At 39.9% G+C, this 22930-nt stretch overlaps 1 protein-coding gene across 1 annotated transcript in view; it reads left to right on the forward strand.

Annotated features, from left to right (window-relative positions):
- The window catches only part of Trpc5 (transient receptor potential cation channel subfamily C member 5), a 124190-nt gene that overhangs the window by 62076 nt on the left and 39184 nt on the right, over nucleotides 1-22930 (forward strand). Inside the window, exons 3-4 of the mRNA XM_027433596.2 lie at nucleotides 15797-16133; nucleotides 18546-18685. Coding sequence (XP_027289397.1) covers nucleotides 15797-16133; nucleotides 18546-18685 — 477 coding nt within the window. The remainder of the gene's footprint in view (nucleotides 1-15796; nucleotides 16134-18545; nucleotides 18686-22930) is intronic.

The following is a 22930-nucleotide window of genomic DNA, read 5'->3' on the forward strand; positions in this document are numbered from 1 at the left end:
AGGAGGGGATAGAAGGCATCTCAGTCTAAAGAAATTTAGAGTCTCATTAGGGAAACCAACCAAGCACAACAAGGAACAAAAATAACACACTCATTTGTTCTCTGCAGTTGCTACAGGAACTTAGGGAATGCTGACATCAGCATACCCTGGAATGTTTCTGAAATGTTCACATCTTTCAAGATGGAGTTAGAGTCAATTCATGTGCCAGACAAGGACAGGGATTTTGAAGAATAAACAAAATCGTAAATTTGAAGCTGAAGATTCTATCCTCTCATACATACCACACCTCTACCCTATATAGCTTAGACTCAAAGCATTCAACAGTTTGTTCCACAGTAGGTCACCTGCTCCAATCCCCTTTCCAGCCCAAATACCATTAGCATCCCGTTCTGTACACCTCTACTTCTAACTGTAAATACACTTCGGCCTTTTCCTCAGCAACCCATGGCCCTATAAAAGCAAACACCAACAAGAAAAAGACAAATGCAGATGATAGGTAGTCAAGTGAACACTCACTGTGTGCCAGGCACGGAACTATATTCTATCTGTTCTCATTGCTACTGAAAATACTTTAACTGCCAATTTGAAAGAATTTACTATGTGCCAGGCAACCAGGCTCTCCTACAGCAACTCTGAGACAATTATACGAATAAGGAGACTTAGACATGAAAATGTAAAAGAATTTGTCAAGCACATACTGTTAAGAAGGGGCAAAGCCAGAGTTTAACTTCAAGGCTGTCTCACTCAGAGCCTACACACTAAAGACTGTGTATTATAGTTGTTATCATATGACCAGAAAACAAATATATTTTTGATGTTGTAGGACACATTTTCTCTTGTCTGCCACCCTAATACAAAATAAACCTTATGTATCATGTAATGAAATGAGCATGGCTTTATTTCTACAAACTTTACTTTAAAAAAAAAGAAATAATAATAACAGACTGGATTTGGTCCATAGGCTCTTATATTCAGATGACCCCTAAGTTAGAGTATTAATCGTGTGATAAGGCTGACTTTGGTTTACAGACCTGGTTCTTACCTTAGAAAAGCCACATGTTTCTATCACAAATTCTTCAGTATAACTAAAATAATGTGTCCTCTTGGAGTCATCATTGGGAACATTAAGAATGGCCCACATTACAGTTCTCAGTAATCCACTACTAGTTAAAGCTCACAACTAGGCTGGAGGATTGAGTGAGTGGTAGAACATTAGCCCAGCATCCAAGAGTTCCCTAGCCCTGCAGGGGAAAAGGGAAGGAGGAAGTTCGGCCATAAGGCCAATCCCTAGAAGGAAGGAAAAGGACATGGGTTAGGACACTTTGTTTTCTCTTGAAAAAAATCAAACTACCAAGGCCCTACTAGTCCTTCATACTCAGCAGAAATGATCACTCCCATGGAATTCCGGATAATTTAGTTCTCTTTCAGCTGCAGGAACAATAACCCCTTGTGAGTTTACCCTCCTGTTTCAATCATTAGTTAGAAAGTTGCCTGGATTCTGTGTAGCTCTGTCCCTCCCTGGGAATCCCATCCTGGGAGGCTGGAGGCTGATTGTTACAATGTTAGGATTCTGCTTCAGGAACTGGATTCAGAAAGCCATGAGTCTTGATGACTGTGTCCTTATTAGGCTACTATAGGTTCTAGGTGATGTAGGTTCTTAAAGGTTTCTTGCTTAAGTGAACTAACTGCTTTTGGTATAGCTAGACAGAAAGCAGGCAGAAAGTTTTTTTTTCAATGCTGAGGACTGGAATCAAGGCTTTGTGCATACTAAGTAAGACCCCTCCTCCTCAGCCACATCCCCAAACTGGAAAATGACTTCTTAGAAGTCTTCCAAGCATTAAAAATCCCTCCTATCTGTACCAGAGAAAGAGACTATGACTGAAAAGGCAGAGAAGTGACTAGGATGGCTGCTAGGACATAACAGCAAAACTCATACTGTTCCTGGGTTGCAATAAACACACAGGAGCCACAGTCCATTGTTGTGTTGTAATTCTGAAAAAAAATGTCCTAGTAAAAGCCATCATGAAAGTTGCTTTTTTTAAAGTGGGGAATGTTTAGATTTGTTAAAGAAAAGTGAGGGGGTAACTCCTAAGAGTTGGAAGGGTTCCAAGAAACAAGTGCCCTCAAGTTTTTACTTTGAATGAAAAACCTTCTCATACAATCCTTCATTCCAGCTTTAAAAGCAGCCCCGAAATACATCTGTTTGTCAAGCCATCCTTTCTGCTGGCCTGATTTCCCAGTCTCTCAAAAAAAATTTTCTCTCTGTTATCTACCAACTTATTGTTCATCCTCTATGATGTATCTTGCATAACAATCCAGTTTTCCATTCCAGGATTCAATTATTAGGGGGGTTTCATATGCTCTGACTATTATAAGGAATGTTCTGACTCCAACTAGATGTATTTTCCCAATACAATAGCACTCTTGCACCTCACTATCTTTTCTCTCTTCTGCCACCACCATGAAACTCCTTTCCAGAATTCAAAGTCGATAATTAGCATAACAGGACACGTCTACAGAATGTACAAAGGGACTGATAATGGAGCATGACTTGGTTAAATCGTACATCTCATTACCTCATATATATATGATATATATATATATATATATATATCATATATATATGTGTGTGTGTGTGTGTGTGAAGCAACAATTCTCCATCTATTTCACAATAACAATAATGATGAAAATAGCTACCCTTTATTGAGTGAAGGGTTTATTTAATCCTCACAATAATTCATGATAAAAAATACTTGTTTCTTAGTTTCCTGGCAACTGAATTAGCTTTTTTAATCCTCATAATGACACTAATATATGGGTTGCTTTATAATTTTGCAGATAGGGAAACTAAGGGCCAGAGACATTAAGTAACTTGCTCAAGGTCATTCTGTAAAGAGGCTGTCATTTGAATACCAGGTCTCTCCATCTAATTATAAAGTAAAGACTATGCCCCTAACTTTGCAACATTGTCATTAGAAGCATCTTTTAGGCTGGCAGTGGTGGGGAATGTACTTCTGTGTATGTTCATCTTATTGATTGTTAAATCAAGTACTGTTTGGCCAATGAGGCAGCAAGTTGGACAGGAGTAGGAGTCAAAGAGGATTCTGGGAAATGTAGTAAAGAAGTGGTGATCCAGGAAGGAAGTGACATACCAGGGAGACTCATATTTAAGGAAGGACAAGCAGGAAGTGGCCCCCTTTTCCCTCAGCTCTTCCTCCAGATTCGCGATGTGATCCACCAGCAAGGGAGGATGCCATGGAAGGCGTCCGATAAGATAAGTCTTATAAAATATATAGATTTATGATAATTAAGACTGAGCTAACAGATGAGAAATCCTAGTCATTGGCCAAGCAGCAGTTGTACCTAATAGAAGTCTCTGTATTATTTTGTCCATCCATGTGGCTGGCAGAACTCAGGTGGCTGGCAGAGACCTCCCACTGCAAATCAGAGGTCAAGAGAGACTAAAAGTTCAATGTAGATGTCCCTCCACTTAGGACAGGTTGTCCTGATAAATCCATGGCCAGTTCAAAGTGTAAATCAAAGCTGGATTTAGTACTGCTAACCTGAAGACCATCCCAACTTATCTACATCTGTACACTGTAGAGTATCCTTCACTTCCAGTTGTGACCATGGGACTACCTGGCAGCTGTGGTTCACCACTACTGTTCAGAGTCATAAGAGTTTCAGACTACATGGGGGCTGCCTCAGAAAGATAGAAATTTAAAATTCAAAATATGCCTCTATTAAATTTGTATAGCTTTCACACTATCCTGAAGGTAAAAATTCATATATTAGACATTAAGTTTTGTGGAGTTTTTGTTGATATGAAGCTTCAGTCAGTAGGCCAGGCTAACCTCAAACTCATAAGTAGCTCAGGGTGGCCTTGATTTCATGGCAATCTTCCTGCTTCAGTCTCCTGAGTGCTGAGATTATAGGGTAGACCATCACATCTGGACTAGAGAGCTATAAATTGAGGACTATCAATCCATTTATTACAGATCATTATTTTTTTTACTCATCTGAAATTTGTGTTTAACTCGGCTCCTATATTTGCATATGTTAAGCTTGGCAAATGTAATGATGAGTGCTGCCTTCCCACCGGGAATTGCCTGACCTACGGTACAAACATGTTATTGTTCTAAAAATTAACAGTCTTTAGAGTTCCAAAACGCATCTGGTCCTGGATGAGAGGCAGGAATGGGGCTGAAATGGGGCTAGCCAACACTAGACCCCCTTGCATCTTCCCATACTGGGCTTGGTGCTGCAGCCCACAAAGAGCAACCAGCTGTCTAAGACATGCCACCAGGGTCAGTTCTAACTTTGATTCTTTTCCTTGCCTTCCATGTGCCGTGTCGCCGGCTCCCCACCCCCACTGAGAAACTTTCCAATATAGGTTCCCCTTTCCTTCCAGAAGTCCCTTTTAGAGAAGGAATTTATTCCCACTATCCTCTGCTGGCCATCTCATGTCTAGAAGAAACCAATGTATAAGATGTAACCCAGCTGTTACAATTCCTTTCAAAGTCCATCTACCATATCCAACATAAGCGAATTAGAATATCTGTGAGGGAACCCTATTGAGCCAATACTGACCACTGTGTGTAATGATTTTCAAAGAAAACAAATGTACTTAAAAATACGTTTGGAGATAGTTTTCATTTTCTAGCCCCACTTTCTCCATTTAATTCACATTAGTGGGGCTCAGGGCTAGGGTGACATTAGAAGTGTATTTTCCTATTGATGTCTCTTGTGAGCCTGCATCTATTTTTCCCAGCTCCAGGATCAAGTCTGAATGCCAATGGCAACAACACAGCCAGTTTTGTACAAAATATCTCAGCAAAGCTGAGATAAGAAGGCATCTCCTTTTTGCATAAGGTTTACCGTGAATTTGTGATATGCCTGAATGAATATAAAAATGCCCTTAAATGGAGACTACATGTACAATGTAAGGGCTACTTATAATCATATACTGGGCCAAAACTCCCTACTAGATGTGTTTCAGATGATTGGTTTCAGATACCTGCTGCCTTGGCCACAATAGAAGAGACATGTTTAATGAAGATACAGCTATGCAAGCTCACTGCTGTGGTTGAAGGAAGGTCCTAGAACAGTTCTCAGTCTGGCAGTTGCAACCTCTGAGGTCAAACACCTTTTTCCTGGGGGTCACCTAAGACCACCAGAAAACACAGATATTTACATTATTATTCATAACAGTAGCAAAATTATAATTACAAAGTAGCAACAAAATAATTTATGGTTGGGGTCACCACAACATAAGGAACTGTATTAAAGGGTCACAGCATTAGGAAGGTTGAGAAGCACTGCCCTAGAATGTATTTCTCAGTTTGTCATTGATTGCCTTCTTAATCCCAGCTTGATTGGCAACCACAAAGCAAACAAAAGTCATTGCGTCTTGGATCATTTCCACTGAGCTGGTTTTCAAACACACCCTTGTTCACAAACTGTCTTTTGCAGAGCTGACCTCTGATACAATGGAAGTGTGGCCCATTTCAGTGGGTAGCCATTTAGTGATGAAAAAAGAGGTGGCTCTTTTTTGATACAAGGTTTCTCTGTGTAGCCTTGACTGTCCTGGAACTTGTTCTGTAGACTAGTCTGGACTCAAATTCAAAGATCTGCCTGCCTCTGATTCCCGAGTGCTGGGATTAAAAGTGTGCGCCATCACCACCCAGCTGTCCTGCATCTCCCCTCCCCGCCAGAAGAGGATTACTAATTCTCCCCTCCCAAATCTTACTATTTTCAAAGTAAAGAAAGAAATATTTGTGTCTGCTATAAACTGTCCACCCTGAAATCAGTTCATTTGTTTTATGAGCATTCAAAAACAATTCACTCCAGTAAGTGCAAAGAACAGTGAGCTCTGTTCTAGCAACTGGTCCTCCTTGGAAACCCAAATCCTAAAATGCTCAAGTCTCCTCCGTAAAGTTCCCCAGCATTTGCATATTATCATAGATACTTTAAATCATCCTTGGTTTGCTAATAATACTAAATATGATGTAAGTGCTACTGAATAGTTGTTAGGCTGAATGGTTTAGGGAATAACCAGAAAAAAAAAGTTTATACATGAATCAGGGGATGCTAGCTGAACTACTTCACAAACTTCTGGCTGTTCAAATATGTCAAGGAAACCTTCTTTCCAGTCTCTTCTATTGCACTTTATGTACATTACCAATGGTTTTAGATCCTCTGAAAATAGCTTAGTGAGATGGTCCAGTGTGGGACCAACATTTTTTAAACAGAGGTTTGGTCCTTCCTTCCTTCCTCCCTTCCATCCATCTGTCCTTCCATCTTTCCTTTCATCCTTCCTTCCACCGTCATTCCTTTCTTCTTCCTTTCCTTCCTCTCTTCTTCCCTCCCTCCATTCTTCCCTCCCTCCCTCCTTCCCTTCCTCCTTTCTTTCTTTCTGTCTGTCTGTCTGTCTTTCCTGCATTATTACAAGCTCTATGGGAGGCCACAGGATGAACTGAGGAGTCACTATTTATCCCTAACAGAGCCCATGTAAGCTCCATGCCTGTTGGTTTGTTCTGACTCACAGCCTGGCTCACATCTCAAAAGCCCACTGAGCCCAGGTCCTCTGCTCTACAAGGAAATTCCCCTACACTTTTCTTTGCCTCTTCGGACGGTGGAAACTGAATACCCAGAGAAGTCTGTCCCTAACTTTTTCTTCTTCCATAAGTGCTTGCTACAGCATGGTGCACAGTACACACTGAAATGTTAGTTCTGGCTATTATTATTATTATTATTATTATTATTATTATTATTATTATTATTATTATACCTCTCTGAGTCTCAACTACCTCATGTAATAATAATCCTACCAACTTCCTATGTAGATTTGCCTCCTCTTTCAACGCGCTTACATCCTCAGGAGTCTGCTGTCCACTGCAAACATCTTGTATTCGCAACTTCTGTACACCCCAGTTTAGTAGCCGGATCCTCTGTAGAGAATCGTTGTTTCCCTTCATGCTCCTGTGGATGAACAGGAGCAGGGCTACTGCCACTGCTCATTATCACCAAAGAGGATCAGATGGCATATGCCTAGCCCAAGAAAAAAAGTCACATTTGTATTTCTTTTTTTTTTTTAATTTTGGTTCTTTGAGGAAGTGTCTCACTCATTGGTACTAGTTGGCACAGAAGTCACTCATAGAGTGGGTCTCAATCTTCCTAATGCTGCAACCCTTTAATACACATGGGGTGGTGACCCCCAACCATAAAATTCCTTTTGCTTCTACTTCATAACTGTAATTTTGCTACTGCTATGAATTGCAATGTAAATATCTTGTATGCAGGATATCTGTTATGGGACTACTGTGAAAGGGTCATTTGACACCCCCCCCAGAGGGGTCATGACCAACAGGTTGAGAACTGCTTCACTGATATAACCCAGGCGGGCCTCAAATGCACAGCAACAAAGTTTTAAATTTGAAGTGAGATTTACACTGCTTGCACATTGCTTTTGCAGCAATGAGAAGTCCAAGCATAGTGAATTAGGAACCATCTGTACATATAAAAAGCTTTGAAAAGTACCCAAAGCACAGGAAATGCTGTGCATATTTTGTCTCTGACTACTATGACTACTGATAGAGAGATGCCTTGAGGGACTACAGAATGGAGATGAAAAGAGAAATGGTGTCTGCATTTTGGTGGACTTGGCAGGGACAGATGATATATGAGGTATGTGCTTGAGTGGCCAAGGGGAAAGGACTTCTGAACAGTTGAGTCAGAATTTGAGCAGGGAGAAGAGGGGGAAATTGCCTCATATTGTCAAATGGCATAAATGCCACAAAGCGTGCTGAAATAGAAATTGCACATGTGAAAATGTTCCTCCCCTCAGCTGCTTAACAGTCTAATAAAAAGGCCAAGTCACAGGCTCTACACCAAACAACTACAACGTGGGGACCAGCAGAAAGAAGCAAAGAGATCTGGCTTAAGGAGGAATGACAGGTCACCTGTGGCTGGAGAAATCAAGGAAGGCTTCAAAAGGAAGTGTCATACTCCAATTTCAAACTTTTCTTCAGCCTTTCCTTAGTACTTTGGTGCCTGCTGATTTTTTCCTACTTGTAAATATCCTATGCTATTTCCTTTTCATACTGCATACATCTTCCCCCTTTCCAATGAATGTCCTAAGTTCCCATAACAAAGCTGTGAGATTTTCCCAAAGCCATTATATGGATCCACATTGAATGTGTGTCTTTCATTCTAGCCATTTCTCTTATAAAAATGGTAACAGGAGATAAAATGTGCAAGAGCTTTACTCTGACCTTTAGTTGGCAAAATAATCTCTGAATTTGGAGAGAGGGTGGCCTTAATGATCTATAAGAGCCAGCCATCTGGGGATCTAGCCTGTCTGCTGCTCTCTGTGTGGCTTCTGCAAGCATCTTAGCGCTCAGGTGTTTGCCCTGTTAATAGTTTCCTAGTAATTAGGCTCTTGCAGGATGCAAATCATGCCAAGTCTCCCAGGTCATGCTCTTCCTGCAAGCACGAGACAGCTCTGGGCTGGAGCGGGTAGAAATACTTGTTGAAAGTCCCATATGCATCCCTTGCATATGATTCTGTTGTGCTGTGCAGTCAGCAGGTAAATGAGCTATCAGCCAACTGACTATTTAGACAGCTGTAGAAACAAAAGTCATATACGAGAGGTTTGGTGGGGGGCTGGGGAAATGGTTCTCCCTTTGTAAATGAAGTTGAAATTCTGCTAAGAGGAAAGCCAAGAAGCTTTCCAGTTCTCCGAGCAAGGGATATGCTCTTGCCAATCCAACTTTGCATCATTCCTGCCAAGAAGTAGCCCTGCAAGGGGCAAAATGTAACTACATCACTCCACTTAAAGCAGTGATTCTCAACCTGGTAGCAATCCCTTTGGGGGTCCAACAACCCTTTCTCAGGAGTCACCTAAGACCATTGGAAAACACAGATATTTACATTACAATTCATAACAATAGCAAAATTGCAGTTATAAAGTAGCAATGAAAATAATTTTATGATTGTGCGTCACTACAACATGAGGAGCTGTAGCAAAGGGTCGCAGTGTTAGGAAAGTTGAGAACCACTGACTTAAAGCACAGCCTAAGGGCTGCTGAGATAGCTCAGTAGGTAAAGCACTGGTCATGAGAGCCTGACCACCTGGGTTTGATCTCCAGAACCCATGCAAAGGTATAAGGAGACAACTGATTGCACAAGGTTGTCCTCTAACTATCACATGTGTGCTGGTAAAATTAAATTTTAAAAGAAAGAAAGAAAGCTTAAGCCAGACCTGATGGCTCACAACTGTAATCCCAGCATGGGAGAAGCAGAAGCAGGAAGATCACCATGGTGCGTTCAAGCTGGCTTGAGCTCCACAATGAGACCCTATCTCAAAAATGTAAGCAAACAAAAAGGAGGTTCATGTCAAAGCGGGAAAACCAGGATTTTCTAAGAGTTCTTCGTAGTATGTCAGACACATGCATAACAAATGACAACCATTGCCTGGAGTTGTTGGGGCACAAGGCATTCTAATGGGCCAGGAGGACAATGGCAGTGAGGGCCAAAAACATTTATGCAGAAAAGATCCGGACAGTTTGGAAAGATGAATCCCATGCAAATCTGACACCAAGCTAAGTGAGGTGGCTCAGCTCTTTGGTACCTTTTCTATGTCCTTCACTAGCTCCTCCCCCACCCCCACCCCCGTTTTCGGGTTTCCTACATGCTACTCAGGGGTCTGTTCATTTCTGGGCTTTACTGGCAGGCAGACCCCCTAACTGGCTAATATAATATGCTAACTGGAAACTGTTGAAACTGTTTAAATGCTTTGTATGCTATTACTACCTATATAGGCGAGTAAAACTTTAATACTTCTCCCATAGCAGTAAGTGATATGGGTATTTCCATCAGTGTGTCGAGGTCTATAAGCAAGATGGAAAGAAATTCATCTTTCTGTGTTTCTCAGACCATACTATCCATTGATTGTCAGAGAACACAATGTTTGTGAGTTTAGCTCAGGGCGTCAGCCAAACTAGGGTATCTATCTGTTCTGGCTCTACCTCCTACCAACAAACGTACCTCGGTGTCATTGACATCATCTGTAAAATAAGTATGATATCCAATCTATCGTTACTATGAGCGAATGCATGTGAAAAATCTCAGTATCTGGCCCTTTATAGGAGCTCATCATTTGGCAATATCAAGAATAATACTAAGAGTCATTCCTAGTTGTGATTCCTAGAATTATTTTAGCTACCTGGCATGGCTTCCTTCGTATTCTAAGGAATGGTGGCTTTGGAAAGAGGGGTCTATGATTGGTCTGGCAACACAGAGATAGTTTCTCAATCATTTTTTAAAGTATATTCTTAAGCTCACAGCAGCTGTGGTTGACTGTGTAAGACCTGTACAAAATTAACCCAGTCAACATTCCATCATAAATGGAGGAGGGACTCATGTGGCCCCACCCCTAGCTGAGGAACTGTTGGCAGTTCGGGAAAGGAGAGTCCATTTTCTTCAGTGGTTCGGCCCCTGATACTCTGCATGGTAATGTGGATAACCACGAACCCATGGACATTCATGCAGCACTAACTGATGAGTTATTTAAAATAGAGAGAGAGGAAGAACATGAAGTGGGAGAATTTGTGGGGAAGGAGTAGGGGACAAATAAAAGCAAAATCCATTGTGCATATGTATGAAATTGTCATAGGATAAATGAGAATATTTTCAAATATACATTCAGCATCAACCTTATGTCAGGCATTTTTGCAAAATATTAGGAATCTAATGAAGAATAAAGTGTGTCGCAAATCCACCAAGGTATTCAGAAGCCCCTGTGTTCCTTAAACATCATTTTGTTTTTTTATTGGGTTTTTTATTTCTTTTCATGTTCCCAAGCAGAAGAATTGGGAAAGAAACGTACCATTTTCCTCTATTCTCACACGTGACGAGCTAAGAAGTCATAAACACTTTCAGAATCTGGACTTCTGAGAATCCACTCTTACAAAATAGCACCAAAACTTTGAGAATATCCTTAAAGTGGACTCTTTTCCACAAGTCTAGTGATGAAACAAAGGCTTCCAACAATCAGAGATTAATTTATCCAAGTAAAGCAGGAAGAATAGTAAATTTTGCAGCATTTTAACATATCCTATTCCCATCTTCTTTTACCCAGCCCACAGCAACAGCAAAAGCCAAAATACCTGTTGCCACAGTATCTGAAAAGCCAGCACCTGGCATCCACTGGAGTGAGCAGAATGATTGTAGATCACTCTAAATAAACCGATCCCTAGAGAACTTTCAGTATATGACTGTCAGGCAACTCTCTAAAAAGAAAAGTGTCAGTCACAGCCCTTGTCTTCCTACACTAACAGCCCTTTTCCAAGGGCATTTTGGAAAGTATAAGCAACAGTTGTTTAATATCTAGACTGCCTAAGGCAGACCATAATAGTTGGGGACAATAATACAATAAACAAAAAAGCAGTCTAATCCCAACAGTGTATAAAAAGGGTAACACACCTATAACCAAATGGAATGTATCCCAGGAATTGAACATAATTGAACATTAATTGAACATAAAATCAATCAATGTAATGTTCCAGTGGAGGGAAGAGTAAGACACATAAGATCATGTTGATCGACACAGAAAAAGTACTTGATAAAATCTGACAATCTTTCATGATCAAAACATGTGGAAAGTGTAACTAGAAGAGAACCAGATAAACACAACTATGGAAAACTATAAAAGGCTTTTTGTCTTAAGATCTAAATTGAGCCAAATATATTCACTCTCCCTACTTCATCACTTTACTGGAGATAGTTGTTAGTTCAGTTAGGTAAGAAAAACAAACCAGCATACAGTTCAGAAAGGAGAAATTAAAACTCTACTTACGGATGGGATGGCATTATCTGGTATAGAGAAAAGCCTAATGAATAAAGAACAACAAAAATCGTTAGTTCTAATAAATGAGACAGGTACAACTGCAACATACAATATCAACATGCAAAATCAGTAAACAATAACCTTGGGGAGACATTATTTTGAACTGAGCTCAGAAAGTAGGCTTCAACAGACCAGACCAAAATGGAATTGTCACGCTGACTGTCACGTAATGAAAACAACACTTTAAGGACCCAAATAATACTCAAATTAGATGAGTATTTTGGAAAACAGGAGATTTAGTCTACCTGAGTCCACATAATGAGTAAGTTCGCTCTACTTTGATACTTAACCACAAAAAAAAAATAACTGGAAGTAATTTGATGTTAAAAATTAGCTTTTTTCTCTTTTTGTTTTATTTTCTTCTCCCTCCTATATGTAACCTATTGTTCTGTTATTGTCTAGTGGGAGCCTTTCATAAATTAGTTATTCCAATTTATGAATTATGACTAAATGTTTTAATTAAATTTGTGAAATTTTTATCTCTTGATAGTTTCTATGTAGTATCACTAAATAATCCAAAATTAAATTTGAAAGAAAATAGCATCAAAATTAATAAAGCACTAACCAATAGAATTAAAAAAATTAAATGTAAGACCTATAAACTGAAAATTATAAGGCATTATTGGAAGAAAATAAATACCAAAAAATGGAAAGATATTCCATACTGATTAACTTGGAATTTTAGTAAGGTTCAAAATTATACAACTAATAAAAAGCATAGTCAGGAATTGAACTAATATAGTTTATAGAATACTATAGTCTAAACTACTGTTATCTGAGTTTTACACTCATCTCTGGGCTTTACCGAAAGGCTGGTCCCTTAACTGGCTAATACAATATACTAACTGGAAACTGTTAACAGTATTTAAATAGCTTCATATACTCCATTTCATAAATATGTAAGTAAAACTTTAATGCTTCTCCCACCACAGTAAGTGATATGGGCATATCAATCAGTGTGGCAAGATCTACAAGAAAGATGTGAAGAAATCCAGTTTTCTATTTCTCAGACCATACCACCCAAGGATTGTCAGAGAACACAATGTTTGTGAGTTTAGCCCATAACATCAGCCAGACTAAGGTAACAGTTCTGGCTCTATCTTCTACCAACAAATACACCTTGGTGTCATTAGCATCATCTATAAAATGAATAATGTTCTACAAACTGTTATAGAAGCATGCAAACATGCATTCCTGTGTGTATGTATACATGCTTACATTGCTTATGTTTTCCCATTGCTCTTAAAACTAGTCTGCATTTCTTACGGTGGCTCAAGATTAGATCATTTGATATGCTTTTTAACCTCTCCCTACCCACAAATCTCATCACTTATCATTAAAAGCCTCACATTACAAGCTGCAGCCACACCAAGACTGCTTTCAAGATGAACCATGCTCTTCTTCACCTCTATCTATGCCTTTAGTTACATAATCGTCTCTGCCTTTGGTGTTTACTCCCTATGCCCTCTCTTCTCCTGTGTCTGGCCATCTTCTACACATCCTTTAATAATCCACTCAGGTATTGCCCCACCCAGGAAGCCTCATTCTTGTTCCCTTTAATGCCTTGTCCATATCTCTTCCAGTTTCTGTACTGCACAGTTGTAAAACTGTCTTCGGGAGGGGGGTCCTTCTTTGCATGTTCATATTGTTGTCCATCAGAAAGCAGTCACCTTTCTTCCTTGGCTGCTTGAGGATAGCCACCATGATGAATGACACAATTGTCAAGACCAGGAAATTCATGACCAACCATCTACCTCAGAAGAAACAAATGGTCATCTATGCCCTTCAGTCTGGGAAGGCAAATTTCTGAAGACAGAAATTTGGCTACAGTTAGCCAAAATACCTAAGGCCATACATAAGGCCAAATGTCATTATTGCATTTGAATGCGGAACCCACTATGGTGGTGGCAAGACAACTGACTTTGGCATGATTTATGATTCCAAACACAGACTTGTAAGACATGGTCTATTTGAGAAGAAAATAAACAGTGAAAGGAACACAAGATCATATTGGAAAAGGTCAGGGATGGGGGTGGGGAGGGTTTGAAAAGGCCAACATCTAAACTAGCAAAATGCAAGAGGACTAAAGATTTTGGGGTGACTTGATTGCTATGATGAGATACATTCCTAAGGAGAGAACTAATAAACTGTAAAAACTTAGAGAAGAAAAGGCATCCCACTCTTTTGATACATCTGTGTTCCTCACTAGATTGAATTCTCTCAATGATTTTTCCCATTGAATCTGAAATTCTAGCTTTACCCTTCAGCTTTCCTATACCTTCTTGGACTTCTTTGGCATAGTCTGTGATGCCTAGAAAAGTAAAAAGGATCTATACGGTTCTGTGTATCAAATTGTGGAGAGGAGTTCTGAGAACATAGTAGGAATTATGACCATATTTGGGTGAAATGAGGTCAGGGGATAAAAATACGTTGGAAATTAGAAAGCATTTGGTATACCTAATGTGTGTGAGAGTGTGTGTGAGTGCATGTGTGTCACACATATGCCTGGTGACCACAGAGGTGAGAAGAGGATATTGGATACCCTGGGACTGGAGTGTTACAGATGTTAATAAGCTTCCATGTCAGTGCTTAGAACTGAGCCCATATCCTCTACAAGAACAACAAAGTGCTCTTAAACACTGAGCCATCTCTTTAGTCATAGAGATTAATTTTCATAGTTTCATAATTTTTATCTGCTTTAAACCTAAAAACATATGATGGCGTAAACACATTAGAATGTTCTCATACATGTAATGTTTCAATATAAATATTCTTGGTGAGCAAGATAGTTCTCTTCCTCGTGGATATTGAGGGACGTGGGCTCACAAATGCAACCCAAATGGGGTAAAGCCACAGAGGAACACAGATGGAAAACTTCTATGGGCCAATTCTTTGACTGTCAGACATCATTTCTATTCCTATTCCATTAATGAGAACTTAATCGCTTGGCCGGGGATGCGGAGAAATAGTCTATCCATGTGCTCAAGGAGAAGAATGATTCAATTGAGAAATTTTGGTCATTGTAAATGTAATAGTAAAGTTGGGATAGTTTGCCTTAGGTGTTGGGTAAATGATGGAAGAGGTTTCTGTCCTTTCTGCTAGTATGCTACATGGTGTAGCTATGTTAAGCTGTCCCCCAGGAAGCTTGAATAGTCAAATGTAGGCAGTATTTCAAATCATGGTTGACAGCTGAGCTCCCTATTGAGTCACTTACCAGGAAGTAGCAGCTGGAGGGTGACTTGCATTGCTGATTATTCCTTAATTATTAATCACTGACACTTTGTAAATTGCCTTAAGTCAAATCCCAGCTGGGTTAGTATACAATATTACAACGTTGGCCCCCAAATATTTAGCTGTGTTGTATGTCTAGGCTAGAAGGGGTATTAAATAGACAGCAAAGTAGCAACATGATTTACTGCAAACCAGTCAATTGATACTCAAAACAAAATGGGAAAAAGGCAAAATTAAGAAAGGGACTAATTTCCATTTCAAACCATGGCCACAGGCATGGTTTATTCTCTGGCCGTTTGTTTCCTAAAGCAACTGTACACTTCTTGATGGTGACTGCATGGATGCAATGGGAATGGATAGAAGCAAATCAGTCTAACATAAAAATTCCCATGATTCTCAGCTGAGAGGCATGTATATTCCCAGGAAAATTAGGAAAACTGATGTCCAGGCTTTATCCCTCCATACCTTAAGGAGTCTCAGTCCATTAGGAATGGACCTGGGAACCTAAATTTTTCAATGTCTTTTTAATGATTCTCAGTCTTCTGCATGGATTAGTTACATAGTCTGTTACTGGAGAAGACTGTGAATAGAAGTATTATGAACACTGACTGTTTCCTGGACATCTTAGGTGACTAACTTGTTCTTTTCTTTTCCCAGTTTGTCGCTCAGCCAAACTGCCAACAATTGCTTGCCACCTTGTGGTATGATGGCTTCCCTGGATGGCGGAGAAAACACTGGGTAGTCAAGCTCCTGACCTGTATGACCATTGGCTTCCTGTTTCCTATGCTGTCTATAGCCTATCTGATCTCACCCAGAAGCAACCTTGGGCTGTTCATCAAGAAGCCCTTTATCAAGTTCATCTGCCATACAGCTTCCTATCTGACCTTTCTCTTCATGCTCCTCCTGGCTTCTCAGCACATCGTCAGGACAGACCTCCATGTACAAGGACCTCCCCCAACTGTTGTGGAATGGATGATACTACCTTGGGTTTTAGGTGTGTGAAACAGAACAGCAATAATGACCAGGCTGTCTTCTGGTTCTCCTTGAAAAATAGTACTGGAACATGTACTCAGAGTAGCTCTGAACTAGCACTCCTCCTAGTAGGCCTTTGTTAAGAATCTAAGAAATGTGGTTCCTTCTTTCCTAGGTTTTGATCACTCAGTTATGCATGGACCACTGTAAACCATGCACATTCTCAGGGGTTGTATCTGCTCACCTAATATCTTCCAGGATGGAAGAAAAATGGCTGTTAGTTGGCTTAGGGGAAAAAGCTTTGTGTCAGTCCATATAGGCTTCAGATAAACTAGACAGGGCAAGTGCTGAGCATTCTTTTCTTAATTAATTTTTATTTAAATTAAAAACAATCTTATTTTACATGCCAATCCCAGTTCCCTCTCCCTCCCATCCTCCCCTGCCCCACCAACCCATATCCCACCCCCCATCCACTCCTCAGGGAGGGTGAGGCCTTCTGTGGGGGATCGTCAATGTCTGTCACATCATTTGTGGCAGGACCGAGGCCCTCCCCCATGTATCTCCGCTGAAAGAGTATCCCTCCATAGGGAATGGGCTCCAAAAGTCCTCTCATGCACTAGGGATAGATACTGGTTCCACTGCCAGAGGCCCCATAGACTTCCCAGTGCTCCTAACTGACACCCATGTTCAGGAGGCCTGGTTTGGTCCTATGCTGGTTCCTCAGCTGTCAGACTGGAGTCCATGAGCTCCCCCTTGCTCAGGTCAGTTGTTTCTGTGGGTTTCCCCAGCATGGTCTTGACCCCTTTGCAGAGCATTCTTTTTAAAGCACCCTTTCCCATGACCAGAAGGCACATGGATTCTGCTGATTTCTTGTGTTTGTGTCTAGTTCATATAATCCTAGCTCCTGCTCAGGTTCCATGTTCTATTTGGATCCCACAGTCAGCAGAGAAACCTGGGAAATTCACACTGGTTATGGTAAAGCTGATCTACTTTACCTGTGGTCTCTAGGCATAATTAAATGTCACTGGGCTCTGTATAAATGCCATCTTCTAAGTCTTTATCACCCAAATTATGATCACCAAACTAGCATTATGAGCATTACTTATCAGATACATCTTAAGTGTTACCCTGGATCTGGAAGTTAACAGCATTCCCTAAAGGGTTCATATGTAAAGTCTGGAAAGTGACAGACTTGAATAAAGCCACATACTTTTACTGAAATATCTCTGTCATCAGGCAAAATTCCACAAAAACCAAATATAATAAGAGGAAAACAGAGAGCTTTTCTCCTTAGCACCAAGTGGAAAGTAAGAACCATGGACTAAAACTGATGAAGTCAATTTATCACACTCCAAATGGGAGAAAATGTACAACACAGTGCCTAAAATTTCAGTAGCTAAAATAAAATTTAAGACAAATTGCAATACCATCCAATTAAGATGGACAAAGTGAACAGTAAATATTTTAGGAAATATTCATCATCATTCTTTGACATCAGGGAAATAAAAATTAAAACTACTTTGAAGTTTTCTCTCATTCTAGATATAATGGCTATCATCAAAAAAGTAAGTGATGCCATGTACTGGCAAGGGTGCAGGAAAAGAAGCCTCGTTGGCTGCTGGTGAGACACTTAAGCGTCAACATGGAAATCAATGTGGTAGTCTCATAAAATTATACTATTCCTGGCTCAGGTACCCAAAAGACCCACTATTCTGCCATAGAAACACTTGTACCTCTATGTTTATTGACAATAGCAAGAGAATGGAACCAGCCTAGATGTCCATCAACAGATGAAGGAATAATGAAAACAGAGTACATACATACAATGGAAGTTTATTCAGTTGTGAATAATAATAAAATTGTAAAATATACAGGAAAATGGGTGGACCCGGAAAACATAATGAATGTTTCTTAGAAAGATAAATACCCCATGTTCTTTTATATGCAGATCCTTGCTTTTAATGCTCAGATAAATATATGAGTGTGAGTGTGAATAGAGATCATAAAACTAGAAAGAAGACCAAGACAGAGAGAGAAAATGGGTATTGAAGAGGAGGAAATAGAACGAATGTGACCTGAAAGTAGAAAGGCAGCTACCAGGAGTAGAGGGCGAAAGGAGGGAGAAGAGAGGTGGGTCAGAAAGGGTGTTAGGAATTATGCTTTATGCTTCAAAATGCCATAATGAAACCTAATACTTTAAAATTTTGAAAAGTAAAAGGGAAGAGTGCCCAGATATGTGAAAAGCATACTAGATTTGACAAAGTCAAAATTGGGAGATTGGGTAGCCAAGAAAAGAGAACTAAATGACCTCTTAGAGCTTACCCACTCAGCCATGTTCATTCATGAATCTCCCCTTTATTCATCTGGGGGGCTCCTGTTGTGATGTTCAACACTGCCTTGATCTAGTAATAAACTTCTTGCCTCCATTCTTCAGGTTTCATTTGGGGGGAGATAAAGGAAATGTGGGACGGTGGATTCACTGAATACATCCATGACTGGTGGAACCTAATGGATTTTGCAATGAACTCCCTCTACCTGGCTACTATTTCCTTGAAGATTGTGGCCTATGTCAAGGTAAAATGAGATGTGTAGGATTTTTCTTCCTCAATTATTTTGCATGGGTTATGTCAATAAAATTTTGTACTGGGAGCAGGAAAATTTTATGGGGAAAATGAATGAGTGTTCCATAAATGTTAAAAAAAAAAACACGGAGACTCTTTCAATAGTCTGTAAGCAGTGTCTACTTAAGCAAAGCCAGTGGTGAATGGGACATTTTTCAGATGAACCCTTAAGATTCTCAGACTTTTAGGGTAGAGGTGTCTTCACCCTTCAGTGCTTAAGCATCGATAATGTTATTTTGAAGAACATGGCACTCTGATGCAGCACAGGGTAGCGATAGGAAAGTCACTAAATCCACTACCTCCAAAAAGCTTCAACTGTTATCCCTTTTGTAAAATCAGTTATTTTCGCATGCCATATCCACTGTGGAGACATACAGAACAAAACTGCTTCCTCTTTGTAGTAGCATGTCTCGTATAGGTAGCATCAGCTCTCCTTTACCTTCTGAGTCATTGCTTCACAAAGCCAAACATCACCACTTCCCTTGCCATTCTTCATATGACAAGCAGCAGCAGGACTCCAGAAGCTGTGTAATACACAGGTCTACAGTCACCTCTGCTTTCTTCATTACTTATTCTGTCAGGATAGACATGCACTCAGCTACATACCCAAATTTTTCATTATCAATCAACCTATATCCTTCTACCAGTTCAGAAAATGTATACTGTCCGTACCCCACCACTTTCATCCTTTACCAATGCACAAGCACCTTAAATTATTCTGAAAATCATTTTAATGTGCACAATTTCAATTTTAATGGGACCTGTAAGTTGGTAGAATCTGGTTCACTTATCCACATAGATACAAGCCATATAAGATGACCTTCCCCAGGCCAAATGAGATAACAAGTGTGAAGGAAAGTTGCAGGCACCTCTCCACAGGCCCCTGTATTTGGGGGTAATCACAGGTCTGAGTTCAGGTCTGGTACTTAATACAGAATGTGTAGCTGTGCTCCTTCTAACCAGAGTGGAGCTTTTTCCCTGCAAGGAAAGGCTGACAATTCATTCCCCAAGATGTCTAGTCAGTCATGCTTTTGGTATTAAATTTCACTTTGAGGACTTTTAGAATGGGAATATGGCTGTCCCCCAAGTCTCCAACAACTTCGTTTATTTTTATATCCCTAATATGCATATTGCATAAATTGCAAGACCTTGAGAGTTATATAGAGCATGAATATTGAATGCATTCATGAAACATTTTTGAAAGGAGCCCAAGAGTATGCCTTATGTGTGTGGTGATCATTTAACACATTCTTACAACTTTCTTAGAAGAAAAACCTGGTGAAGAAAATCTTTGACTCTCTCGTTAACCTGCCTGGGTTAACTCCCTGGCACATGGGCATTCTTCTAGCTAAGTAACACAGTTTTCCTTTTTAAAATGCATTGTATGCAAGTATAAAATTAATAAAAATATTGTATTTTTTAAATCTCTTCTAAAAGTAGAGAAACCATAACTTATCAATCTTGAAATTACTAGGTTTTGTTTAACCAGGAAAGAGTAGACTATATGATGAAAATAAATATTTCTATTTGGGATATTAAAATGTGTCTACAGATGCTCAACATCAGTGAATCACATCATCTTCCCAATTTCACTGGTGAGGCTTCCAAAGAGCTAACTACTTCTCCATCACAAAGTATAATAAACCCACTCTGCTAAGTTCATAAATTCTGCCTCTTACCACTCTAAGGAAACATAGGTAAGACATGTCACATGCACAATTTGGATATTTTTCAAGACAGGGTTTCTCTGTGTAACAGCCCTAGCTGTCCCGGAACTAGCTCTATAGAGCAGGCTGGCCTCGAACTTGGAGAGATCCACCTGCTTCTGCTTCTGCCTCTGCCTCCTGGGTACTGGAAGTAAAGGCATGGGCCACCTTGCCTGGCCAGAATTTGAATTTTTCAAACATATTTATATGTTTGAGTGTTTTTGTGTACATATGCTTAGTGACCATAAAGACCATAAAGGCTAAACTTGGAGTTACAGTTAGATATGAGCCACCATGTTGGTGTTGAGAATTGAACACAGGTTCTCTACAAGAGCAGCAAGTATTCTTAACCACTGATCCATCTCTTCATTCCCCAGAATTTAGATGTTTTAAATGAGAACTTGTGAGAAGAGTGTGGTCCTCTCATCCACACACACACAAAAAAAAATGCAACCAGTTTAGACATTGCCCAAGCAGAATGAGACAACCATTAATACTGAAGTCACACCTAGTAGTGGTGGTGCATACCTTTAATCTCAGCACTCAGGAGGCAGAGGCAGGAGAAACTCTGTGAGTTTGAGACCAGCCTGGTCTACAGAGTGAGTTCTAGGACAGGCAGGACTACACAGAAAAACCCTGTCTCCAAAAACAAAAAGAGGAAGAAATTCACAAAAAAAAATCCATAAGCCCCTTGGAACACTTTAAATCACTGTTGTTTGGAGACAATACAGACTTGAAATGAGATAAATTGACATTTAAAAAATTCTTAATTCATTAATTTATGTTAAGTGTGTGTGTTGTGCACATTTGGAATGGGTGCTGTTGAATGTCTTCCTCGATGCCTTTCCAGCTTATTTTTTTCAAAGTGTCTCGCTGAACCTGGAACTCATTATTTCAGTTAGACGGGTCGGCCAGCAAGCCCCTGGGATCTACCTATTTCCATCCTCCTCCCAAGCAGTGGGGTTATACCACTGCACTTGACTTTTACATGAGTGCTAGGGATCTGAATTTGGGTTCTCTTGCTTTCACAGTAAGCAGTTTACCCACTAAACCAGTTCCCCAGATCCAGATTTTTCTTTGTTTATTACAGTGAAAAATTCATTAACAATACGTACTTCACCTCACAGGGTTTAAAACAACAAGAATCAAAAAACATTCACCACAGTAACCCAAAGTACAACTACACATATGATTGATCCTCAGTGTCCACAGACAACCTTTCAAATGAAGAATAGTTAGCACTTTATTTTCCAGCATACCACTTAGGTCTATCCCTCTGCTACCCTCATCCATACACAGACTAAATATGGACTTTAGTGAGTTGTAGACATTTCTTCAACATTTACTTTACTATAGACATAATCACCTCTTCATGTTCATACCATCATCAAGCCCCTGTGTTAAACTATTCCCCTTCATATTTTGCTTTTGGGTTAACAGAATGTAATCCACACCTCTTTGGGAAAAAAAAAAGTGAGGCCAGGTTTCAAACTGCAATCCATTTAAAAGAATACGTGAAAAGTCATTTACTTCCAAGTATCAGTAGTCTGGCTTCTGGACACATGGATTTGATCCCTACGCACACTTGTGAGCTAGATCACCACCAGCCAATCCCTCTTCCTCTCAGAGCCTCAGTCCTGCCTCTGATAAATAAGCAAATTAAACTTCATTAGTGATTTTCAAGCTTTGTGTTCCATGGAAACATATCATCAAGCACATACGTACAGAGAACTGCAGTATATAAAATAGCCCAAAGGGCTAAGTTTGGCATAAGGAATCATCTAGTCTTTTTCTTTGGCTCCCACAATGGTCATTAGATGCCTCCATTAAACCCTGAGGGTCTAAGAAATACAGTTTCAAACTTACAATATTAGATCATGGGTTATTAAGCTATGGTCTATGGACCAAATTTGGCTCACTGTCACATACGTTTGTCTATGTACTGTCTTTGGTCACAAAGGAAGTAAGTGTTATGTTGTGACAGAGACCCACAGCTGACAAAGCCAAAACTATGTACTATCTGACACTTGACATAAAAATGCTGTTGACATCTATGCTAGAAGAACTCTGAGCTAATTTCCCATCACCCACCTGCTAAGGGGCTGTTCTCCAGAGGCATAGGATGCAAACTAGAGATGTGCCAGGAGAATTGTTTCTCATACTTCTGAGTATTCTGCACTTTCGTATTTGCCATCCTGTGGGAACAGCCTTCCCTGTGGTGGAGAGACAGAATAAAAGTAAAATAAACTACAGACTGTACAATACTCATCTGATTATTTCTCATTTTAAAACACGTTCTGTTTGGTTGTCAGCAAAGAACCTCCATCTCTCCTATCGATCTCAAAACATGTAAAGACGTTTGTAACATCTGTGTTGTAAGATCAACCCCCACGTGAGTGATATTTCATGGAAACAGTGCTAGACTTAATGTCAAGAGACCTGGGGTTCTAGCCCTACCACCAAATTTGCTGGGTGATCTCTAACAAGTCAGT

This window comes from Cricetulus griseus, chromosome X (genome assembly GCF_003668045.3).
Source record: "Cricetulus griseus strain 17A/GY chromosome X, alternate assembly CriGri-PICRH-1.0, whole genome shotgun sequence".
Lineage (NCBI taxonomy): Eukaryota > Metazoa > Chordata > Mammalia > Rodentia > Cricetidae > Cricetulus > Cricetulus griseus.